The sequence below is a fragment of the Orycteropus afer genome, unplaced genomic scaffold (assembly GCF_000298275.1).
Source record: "Orycteropus afer afer isolate SDZICR_OR568_19922 unplaced genomic scaffold, OryAfe1.0 scaffold00011, whole genome shotgun sequence".
Taxonomy (NCBI): domain Eukaryota; kingdom Metazoa; phylum Chordata; class Mammalia; order Tubulidentata; family Orycteropodidae; genus Orycteropus; species Orycteropus afer.
Window position 1 is genome coordinate 16,632,948 of NW_006921598.1, and position 11,515 is coordinate 16,644,462.

At 35.8% G+C, this 11,515-nt stretch overlaps 1 protein-coding gene across 1 annotated transcript in view; it reads left to right on the forward strand.

Moving 5' to 3' along the window:
* Positions 1-11,515, forward strand: part of ME1 (malic enzyme 1) — a 231,625-nt gene that overhangs the window by 105,087 nt on the left and 115,023 nt on the right. Inside the window, exon 5 of the mRNA XM_007951230.2 lies at positions 2,378-2,539. Within this exon, the coding sequence (XP_007949421.1) occupies positions 2,378-2,539 (162 nt within the window). The remainder of the gene's footprint in view (positions 1-2,377; positions 2,540-11,515) is intronic.

Sequence of the window (11,515 nt, forward strand, 5' to 3'; positions counted from 1 at the left end):
AAAAAAAAAAAAAAAGAAAGAATGAAAAAAATAAATGAGAATCCTATGTCATTTTAAATCTGTCTTTCAAAAATGCTGAAAGTGATGGAAATCACAAGTAGCAACCCTCTGAGTTTAATTATCTTTAATAAAAATTGGAACATATTATATAACTTAAGTATTATTCAGATCATAAATAAATTATATGACAGTATTAATCTCCTTAGGAGCTATGGTGGCATAGTGGGTAAGGCATTTGGCTGCTAACAAGAAGGTTAACAGTTCAAACCCACCAGCTGCTCTGTGGGAGGAAGATGAGGCAATCTACTTCTATAAAGATTTACAGCCTTGAAAACCCAGAGGGGCTTGCTATGAGTTAGAATCTACTTAATGGCAGTGGGTTTTTTTTTTTTTTTTTTTTACTAATCTCCTTAAATCACTGTATACTTGGAAAAAATATTCATAACTGTCTAAGGCAACTGGACATTTACTGTGTAAAGAACATATTCACAATGATATGTATTATCAATGATATATAAAACTACCTCTATTTATGATAGATAGGTACAGTAAACAAAATAATGATGTCTATTAGATATACTTTTGAGATATTTTAAATTTGAAAATTGGACTTTAAAAATTTAAAAAGCAAAGTTATAGTTCTTTATATAAAAATACTATTTATTTACCCTTCTTATCTTACATCAAGCTGGTGGTGTAGTGCCTAAGGTATTTGACTGCTAACCTGAAGGTTGGCAGCTCAAACCCACCAGCTGTACACTGTGGAAAAGAGATGGGGCAATCTACTTCCATAAAGATTTATTGACTTGGAAACTCAGTGGGGTTGCCATGAGTCCGAATTGACTCAATGGCTGTAGGTTTGGGGTTTTTTTGTTGTTTATCTTACATCAGAGCTAATTAATCTGATGGTATCAAATTGTCTCCTCCAAAAAAAGTATAATAAATTGTCTCATTTGCAATTAGATATGGGAAATTTTCCAAAGATAAGCTATATAGCATATGCAAAAATAACTTCTCATGTAACTCTCAAATGTATGGATTTTAAGGCAATTGTTCATAATATAGGTGAACAAGAAGTAAAGAGAAAATATCCAGAAAATACGTTTTAAAATGTATTCAGCAAAATAGTTTAATGGAAAACACTGTCCCTTTTGTGTTCTGGGTCTTTAATATTAACCAAGTGAATCACAGTAGGCAAATTATTTCAGTTCTCTGAGCTTCAATGTTCTAATCTATAAAATGAGAGGAATGAACTGCTCTATAAATTCCCCTTCTAAAATGCTATGAATTTTTATCCATTAGTCTTCATGATTATAATGGTGATAATACTACCATTTCTTAGAATTTTTAATGGTCTAGGTACTGCGTTCTTTACATACATGGTCTTATTTTGATTACTTACTATGTGCTAAATTCTGTGTTAGGTACAATGGTTAGCCAAATAGAGCTGGGTCCTAATTTTATTAGATTTATTCATTATTCTCATTTTGTAAATAAGAAACTGAGGGTTAAATTAACAGTTTACCCAAGGTCAAACAATAGGAATTTTTCCAAGTCTCCATTGATGTGAATAATGTAGCAGTTTGTAGAAAACCTAAAAAAATGATATTTCACAAGATTGGTTTTGCTTAGCTTCATCTGATAGCCATGAATCACAGAATAAGCATATTAGCTGAATTAATTTCAATAAATATATTGAATGACATATAATTAAAATTTCCACAAGATTAAAATATATGCTTCATAGATGTTCAAGCTGATTAGAAAGAAAGTAAATAAAATTCTTAATTCAAGAGGAGAAGCTGACTATACTGGGCATATTTCAAATATGGTGAAACAATATCAAGTGGTTAAGAGGACTAAAGAGGATGGGGCAACATTGTGAAAATGAGAAGGTAGTACCAGAATATATAAAGCTAAGAGATATAAACTCTTTAGTCTACTCAGAAATTATGTATTATTTAACTATGGGTCCTTTTGTAATTGTACTCAAAATAGATGGGACTAGTCATAAAGCTACCCTAAGTTTCACTTTGTTCCCAGTCATTTCCCTCCACTCCTCCCATTACACCTTTTGAGTTTGACTCTTTATATGCACATCTTCTTTTTTTTAATAACCTAATTAAGCATGCTGTTAAATTATGTGTATGTGCATACAATTTAAAATATTTTAAATATATATATTATCAAATTTATTTTTCCCATCTTTTACACTTATGATCACATAAAATCTTTTCCATGTATATTCAATTTGTGTTTTATGACTGATTAATATTGTATTACATAAGTATTGACTTTAGAAATAGGGATGAGGAATTGTACCCCAGGATTTTCAAAATGTCTATATATCAATGGAAATTTGGCCTTTTTCTTCTAGGCTGTTGTGGTGACTGATGGAGAACGCATTCTTGGCTTGGGAGACCTTGGCTGTAATGGGATGGGCATCCCTGTGGGTAAACTGGCTCTGTATACAGCTTGTGGAGGGATGAATCCTCAAGAATGTCTGCCTGTCACTCTGGATGTGGGAACAGAAAACGAGGTAAACAATTTATGTTTAGAAGATGACTATTCACCTTTAAAAATGAGATCAGTTCTTAATTTTTGAGCTTGTTCCAAGGACTTCACGAAATTTGTTCTTTGTCTGACTCCTTCTCTCCTCAACTCCCATCCTCTCCTCTCTCTACCCCAACACTTATAAAAATGTTCCTTTCTCTCATCCTTTTTATCTTTAATCTTGTATAAGCTTTGTTAGTGTTTTATTATTCTTTGATACACACACACATACACACACACACACGTATATAAAACCACTGCCTTTGAGTTGATTCTGACTCATAGCCACCTCCTTGGGTTTCCAGGGTTGTAAATCTTTATGAAAGTAGATTGCCTCATCTTCCTTCCACAGAGCAGCTGGTGGGTCTGAACCACTGACCTCCTGGGTAGGAGCTAAGTGCCTTACCCACCTTGCCACCAGAGCTCCTTTTGTAAATATTTACACCATTAAACTATGTTGCTGTTGTTGTTAGGTACAGTGAAACCAGTTTTGCTCATAGCAACCCAATGTACAAATGAACGAAATACTGCCCAGTCCTGTGCCATCCGCACAATCATTGCCAGACTTGAGCCCTTTGTTGCAGCCACAGTGTCATTCCATCTCATTGAGGATCTTTCCCTTTTTTATTGACTCTCTACTTCTTAAAGCATGAGACCCTTTTCCAGGGACTTGTCCCTTCTGACAATATGACCAAAGTATGAAAGACAAAGTCTGACTATTCTAACTTCTAAAGAGCATTTCTACTATATTCCCAAGATAGATTTGTTCGTTCTTCAGGCAATCCACAGTATACTCAAAATTCTTCATTAACACCGCAATTCAAATGCATCAGTTATTTTTCTACCTTCCTTACTCATTGTCCAGCCTTCACATGCATATGAGGCAATGAAAAGACAATGGCTTGGGTGAAAACCAAACTAAACTCTGCCATTGAGCTGATTCCTACTCATAGTGACCCCCATTGGTTTTCCAAGGCTGTACATCTTTACAGAAGTAGATTGTTCCATCTTCCTTCCACAGAGTTACTGGAGAGTTTGAACCATTGACCTTCTGATTAGCAGAAAAATGGCACCAGAGCTCCTTAATGACTTGGGTCAAGCACACTTAAATCTTTGCTCTTTAATACTTTAAAGGGGTCTTTTTAACTAAAGAGTATATATTTTAAGATATCATAGTCTCCTTTTTTTCCTCAATTATCCTTTTCATACTATATTGGAACCAATCCACAAGACTTGTTAAAATTAATCAATTTGAAATCTTCTTATTCTAAAAGCTTATGTAACACCTGATGTACTTGACTTAGAATTTAGTATTTCTTCTTCCTACATCAATTTTTATTTGTATCAGGATATCACATATTTTCACTCATTCTTTATTGCAAATATTTAGGATTAGTTATGAATTATGCAAAAAAAAAAAAAACCAAACCTGTTACTGTTGAGTCAGTTCTAACTCATTCTGACCCTATAAGATAGAGTAGAATTGCTCCATAATTTTTACAGATGTCTACAATTTTTACAGAAACTGATTGCCATATATGTCTACCATGGAGTGCCTGGTAGGTTTGAACTGCTGACTCTTTGGTTAGCTGTATCACCAGGGCTCCTGTTACTAGGAATTACTGTCAAAATTTTCTGAGATGAAAATAATAGTTAGTTAAAGGTAACCTTTTAAAAAACTTTAGATCTTTCATCCATTTGGAGTTAATTTTTTGTGTAGTGTGAATTAGAGGTCCAGAGTCCTTCTTTCTTATAGGGATAGTTAGCTGTCCCATCACCATTTATTTAAAAGACTGTTTTTCCTCTACTGAATGGTCTTAGTGCCTTTGTTGAAAATGAATTGCTATATATGGGTAAATTATTCCAGAATACATAAAAATTAACAACGTCACATTTTATTTCATGAAAAAACATAACCTTGATATCCAAACCTGATTTTTTTTAAAAAAGCACAGAACAAGGAGTGTTTGTTAATGTCACATTTCCTTATGCTCCCAGCTACATTACTTACTATGTAATCTTGAAAAAGTTCCTAAACCTCTTTGTGTTTCAGTTTCCTCATGTGAAGTGAGGTTGCTATTAGTACTAACCTTTTAGAGTTGTCATGATACTTAGAATGTTTAGAATTGTGACTGGCATTTCTGGAAGCACTTAGTAAATGTTAGCATCAATTAATATAAATGAATAGGCAAACATCCTTATAAAAATTGGCAAATTGAATCTTACAGTTTACTTTTAAAAATGTAAACACTGTATGCTCAACCCAATTGTTGTTGTTATTATGTGCCATTGAGTCGGACCCAACTCATAACGACTCCTCCTTGGGTCTCTGAGGCAGTATCACTACAGAAGTAGATTGCCCAACCTTCCTAACAATCAACCCAATAGCTATATCATAATTATTTATGATATATTAGAAGTACTCTTATAAAAGATAAGACACCCGCTATTACCACTATTCCTTTTTCATTGCTCAGAAAGTGCAATGAAAATGAAAGAGTCAATAAGACAAGAAAAACTAATGGGATATAATTGATTGAAAAGAAAAGTTAAGATCTTTCCTATGTCCTTGTAATAATCAATTAACAAAAATAATCTCATTTACTGTAATAACAGCATTGAATTCTGCTACTGTTACATGGTATTCAATGTTTCTAAGCAAATGAGAACTTTTTTGGCTCATCAGAAACAGGATTAAAAGTAAAAAATATATGTGTTTGCTTTATCTCTTTTTAAAACTAGTGTTGTTGTTGTTGTTAAGTGCCGTCGAGTCATTTCCGACTCATAGCGACCCCATGCACAGCAGAACGAAACACTGCCCGATCCTGCGCCAGCCCCACAATCCCTGCTATATACTTGAGCCCATCATTGCAGCCACCGTATCAATCCATCTCATTGAAGGCCTCCCCCTCTTTCGTCGACCCTCCACCCTACCAAGCATGACATCCTTCTCCAGGGAATGGTCCCTTCTGACAAAATAGGTGAGACGAAGTCTGGCCATTCTTGCTTCCAAGGAGCATTCTGGCTGCACTTCCTCCAGATCTGTTAGTTCTTTTAGCAGTCCATGGTACTTTCAGCATTCTTCGCCAGCACCACAACTCAAAAGCATCAACTCTTCTTCAGTCTTCCTTATTCATTGTCCAGCTCTCACATGCATACGAGGTGATTGGAAATATCATGGCTTGTGTCAGGCGCACCTTAGTCCTCAAGGAGATATCCTTGCTCCTCAGCACTTGAAACAGTTCCTTCGCAGTTGACTTTCCCAATGCTACACGTCGTCTAATGTCCTGACTGCTGCTTCCATTGGCATCAATTGTAGAACCAAGCAACGTGAATTCCTTGACAACCTCAATCTTCTCTCCATTTATTGTGATGCTTCTCATTGGTCCAGTTGTGAGGATTTTTGTTTTCTTGATATTGAGACGTAATCCATACTGCAGACTGTATTCTTCAACCTTCATCAGTAGGTGCCTTAAGTCATCCTCACTTTCAGCAAGCAAAGTTGTATCGTCTGCATATCTCAGGTTGTTAATGATTCTTCCTCCAATCCTGATACCACGTTTTTCTTCATATAGTCCAGCTTCTCGGATTATTTGCTCAGCATATAGATTGTACAAGTATGGAGAAAGGATACAACCCTGACACACTCCCTTCTTGATTTTAAACCATGTAGTGTCCCCTTGTTCTGTTCGAATGACAGCCTCCTGGTCAAGGTACATATTCCTCATGAGTACAATCAAGTGCTCGGGAATTCCCATTCTTCTCAATGTTATCCATAATTTGTCATGATCCACACAATCAAATGCCTTTGCATAGTCAATAAAACACAAGTAAACATCTTTCTGGTATTCCCTGCCTTGAGCCAAGATCCATCTGACAACAGCTATGATATCCCTTGTTCCACGTCCTCTTCAGAATCCGGCTTGAACCTCTGCAAGTTGTCTGCTGCAAACATTTCTGAATTATCATCAGTAAGATCTTACTTGTGTGCAATATTAATGATATTGTTCTATAATTTCTACATTCTGTGGGATCACCTTTCTTTGGAATGGGCACAAATATGGATCTCTTCCAGTCAGTTGGCCAGGTAGCTGTCTTCCAAATCTCTTGGCATAACTGAGTGAGTGCCTCCAATGGGGCATCTGTTTGTTGAAATATCTCAATCGGTATGCCATCAATTCCCGGAGCCTTATTCTTCGCCAGTTCTTTCATTGCAGCTTTGACTTCTTCCTTCATTACCATTGGTTCTAGATCATATGCCACTTCCTGAAATGGATGAAGATCGATCAGTTCTTTTTGGTACAGTGACTCTGTGTATTCCTGCCATCTTCTCTTGATGTTTCCTGCATCATTCAATATTTTGCCCGTAGAATCTCTCAATATTGCAACTCGAGGCTTCAATTTTTTCTTCAGTTCTTTCAGTTTGAGTAATGCTGAGCGTGTTCTTCCTTTTTGGTTTTCAAAACTAGTAGACGTGTTATTTTTATGAAGTAAAATATATTTTCATCTTAGGCTCAGCTCTCTCATAATTTTATCGATATCAGACCATACATATCAACTGTATTAATTATCAAGAAAGCACTTATATAAAAAAAGTAAGAGTAGAGATTGAGATTTTAGATTAATTTTTCTATTGCTTGAAATAGAAATTCTCCAACAGATAGCTTTCTCTTTCTATTGTGAGTTATTGGAGCTCAAAATATGTTAGTAATATTCTAACTTAGAAGCCATCTAAGTTTTTTCTTTATTTTTGGTCACTCTTAATTAATGTGTATTGGAGAATAGAAAAAGAAATATTTGGTTAAAATGAGTTGCCAGCTCTAAATGTTCTTATTTTAGTCATTCTGACATTTTATTTTTTCTGGCACTGCTGTGTTACTGAGAAGACAAGAGGAAAACTTAATTAACAAAATTACGGCTTAGTTGACTGGTTTGTGTAAAAAAAAAAGATTTTTTTTTATGTTACCACACTTTCAAATGTGGGAAACTGCTTTCAGTCATAACATTTCAATAATAATATTTTAAAATTTCATTTCTTTTATGAATCTCTGTCCTTTTTTTACACTAATTGACAAAACTACTTCATTTTTTATTCAGAATAACCTAAAAAGCTTTAACAAAAACTTGATCCTCTTTTATATAAATTACATAGTTTTTCCTCTTTTATCATAAACAACCATATTGAGTTGAGTGGCAATAAAAATAGAAAACCAATTAGCAGACCATGGACCAAGCAATTATCACCATGGAAGTATATTGCCCAACCTTCCTTCTGAGGAGTGGCTGGTGGGTTGATAAGACAATTATCACTTGCTCTAAAACCACACTTGCCTGGCTTTCTAAATCTCTCCAGCTTTTAACTAAAGAAATTTGAAAGAGCAAAGCACTGAAACTGAGACTCTGAAGTGTGTGGCTAAATAATATTTTTTCTGTAAGCTAATGATGCAAAACATTAATTTAGGGGGGGTATTTGTATTTTCATTTCATCTTTCAGTTACGGATTCACAGTACACGTTTTCTTTAATTTACTTGTCAAACAGTTGCTATATAAAATTTACTTCCGCTAACCAAAGTAAATGCTTCACTCAAACTCTCTCACTCACTGCTGTCGAGTTGGATCTGACTCATAGTGACCCCTCCTTGGATTTTTGAGGTAGTATCACCATGGAAGTATATTGCCCAATCTTCCTTCTGAGGAGTGGCTGGTGGGTTTGAACTGCCAGTCTTCTGGTTAGCAGTCAAATCCCTTAGGCACTGTGCCACTAGAGCTCCCATTTATTGATGAAAATCAAGGACTACAGCTTTCAGTATGGATTACACCTCTACATAAAGAAAACAAAGATCCTCACAATAAGCAACATAAGGTAAGTGGAGATAAAAGATTGATGTAGTCAAAAATTTCATTTTGCTTGCATCCCTAATCAATGTCCATGGAACCAGTCAGTAGTCAAAAAAATCAAACAACATACTGCATGGGTAAATCTACTGCAAAATACCTCTTTAAAGTGTTGAAGAGCAAAGATGTCATTTTGAAGACACGGGCGCACCTGATCCAAGCCATGGTATTTTTAACTACATCATATACATATGAAAACTGGATAATGAATAAAGAAGACCAAAGAAGAATTGATGCATTTGAATTGTGGTGTTGACAAAGAATATTGAAAATACCATGGACTGCCAAAAGAATGAATAAATCTGTCTTGGAAGAAATGCAACCAAAATACTCCTTAGAAGCAAGAAGGCCAGACGTCATCTCTTGTTCTTTAGCCATGTTATCACAAGGGACCAATCCCTGGAGAAGGATATCATGGTTGGTAAAGTAGAGTGTCAGCGAAAATGGGCAAGACCCTCAATGAGATAGATTGGCACAGTGGCTGCAAAGGGGGGCTCAGTCATGGTAATAATGGTGAGGATGCCACAAGACTGAGAAGTGTTTCGTTTTGTTGTATATAGATAGGGTCGCTATGGGTCGGAACCAACTCAATGGCAACTAACAACACCAGCACCTGAAGTAAATTTTCTTCCATTGTCTCTTAAGAATATATTATGTTTAATTCCACTCTCTCTTTTAAAAAATTTCTACACCTCTCATGTACATTTCTATGTCTTTTTTTTGTTGTCGTTGTTCACAGAATTTTTTTTATAGAAATTATATTTATGATTTTTTCTACTTGTGAAATGACCAAGATCTTTTTATTTGGCTAAAAATAATGTTGAGTACATGTTCTTTGGGTTCCCTCTTGCCCTCCTGGGCATCATTAGGTCTTAAATGGAAGAACTGAATCACACATTACATAGTTAGGTTTCAGAAGGGCTTGGGCAGTATGAGTAAGAGAACGTTGTCTCTCCATAGTTATTCTTAGTTTATTAAGCCATTGCTTCAAAACTCAGTTTTTCAGTTTCTTGTTTTATATTTACTCTGGCCTCCAGTTCATATGCACTTTGTATTTGGATCTAGAATCTTTATTGGTACAAGAGCTCACAAAGTCAAAAAGTACCCTTCCCATTTTGAGGGTTTTCCCTTTTTTTCCAGAAAGTGTTCTACATCTTTGACATGAACCATTTATGTCAGAAAGAAACTGATGTAAAGAAAAATCTTGTAGGTGTTATTTTATGCATGCCTACTATATTCTAGGTTCACATAGAAACTAATGCTGGCACTTGAAAGATGCCTGTATTAGTTTTCTATTGCGGCCATACAAAGTACCGCAAACTTAGTGGCTTAAAACAACACAAATTTATTATACTCAACAGTGAGGTATGAGTCTAACTAGGCACAAACCAAGGTGTTGAACAGGATGTATTTCTTGCTGGAGGGTCTAAAGGAGGAATAATTTATTTCCTAGACTTTTTTCAGAGGAGCTCTGGTAGCATAGTGCCTAAGGCACTTGACTGCTAACCAGAAGGCTGGCGGTTCAAACCCACCAGCCACTCCTCGGAAGGAAGGTTGGGCAATCCTACTTCCATAGTGATACTGCCTCGGAAACCCAAAGAGGGGTCGCTATGAGTCGGGGCCGACTCGACGGCAAACAACAACAACAACAGACTTTTCTAGTTTGTAAGGGCTATCTATATTCTTTTTTTTTTTTCAATAACTTTTTATTGTAATTTGGATGAAAGTTTACAGAGAAAATTGGGTTTTCACTCAATAATTCATACATGTTTTGTGACATTGATTGCAATCCTCACAATATAACAGCATTCTTCCCCTCCTCCTTGGGTTCCCTGTTTCCGGTTTTCCATCTTTCCAGTTCTTTCCTGCCTTCTAAATTTTGTTTTTGGGCAAATGCTACCCCTTTGGTCTTGTGTGGTTAATTCTTCTGAGGAGCATGTACCTCACAGGTGCTATTGTTCACTTTACAGACCTGTCTATTGTTTGGCTGAAAGACGATCTTCAGGAGTGCGTTGAGTTCCAGGTTTGAGGGGTGTCTAAGGGCCAGAATCTTAGGGATTCCAACAGTTTCTATCAGACCAATAAGTCTGGTCTTTTTATGATTTTGAACTTTGTTCTATGTTTTTCTCCACTTTGTCTAGGACCTATTGTGATTCCAATTAGAGTGGCCAGTAATGATAGCCATGCACCATCTAGTTCTTCTAGTCTCATGGTTGTGGAGGCTGTGGTTCACATAGTCCATTCTAATTATTTCCTTGAATCTTTGATTTTCTTCACTCTTCTTAGCAGCAAATGCAGAGAGATTGATCGCTGTACTTTAGATGGCTGTTCACAAGCTTTTAAGACCTCAGTCACTCCTCACCAAAGTAGGATGTAGAATATTGTCTTTGTTGACTATGTTATGTCAATTTAACTTAATGTCCTCTGAGACCATGGTCCTGAGCCCCCTTGCCCAGTAACTCATTCCCTCAAAGTATTTGCTTATAACTAAGAAGTTTTCATAACTTTTTCCCCTGTATGCTCTGCTGTTTTCATGGATATATTTTCAGCACACAAAAATACATGTGTAGAAATATCCTCTGTCAAACCTATGTATTTATTGCTGTAGTCCCATTTGCCTTCCTACACCTGTTCAGCTTGCATGTCTATTTATGTATCCACTCATAGATTGTTGTTATCACTGTTATTACAGGGTTGTATATGTGATATCATTTCTCTTTGTTGCCTTTATTTCTTGTGCCCCTCCCAATGTCTTCTTTTGCCTCAATCACTTTGTGCTGACCACCCCCTTATTAGGTATTGCCTTTCCTTTCACCCAAGTTCATATTTGTCTGTCCTCTAGTTAGTGATTTTTCCTTACTTCCCCTACCACTCCTGATAATCTTCAAAGGATGTTTCTCTGTGTAACCTTTTTCTTGAATTTTAATAGTAGTGGTCGTATACAATATTTCTCCTTTTTTGACTGAATAATTTCACTCAACATAATGTTCTCTAGTTTCATCCATGTTATGAGGTATTTCACAGATTCATCATGATTCCTTAACATTGCATAGCATTCTATTATAT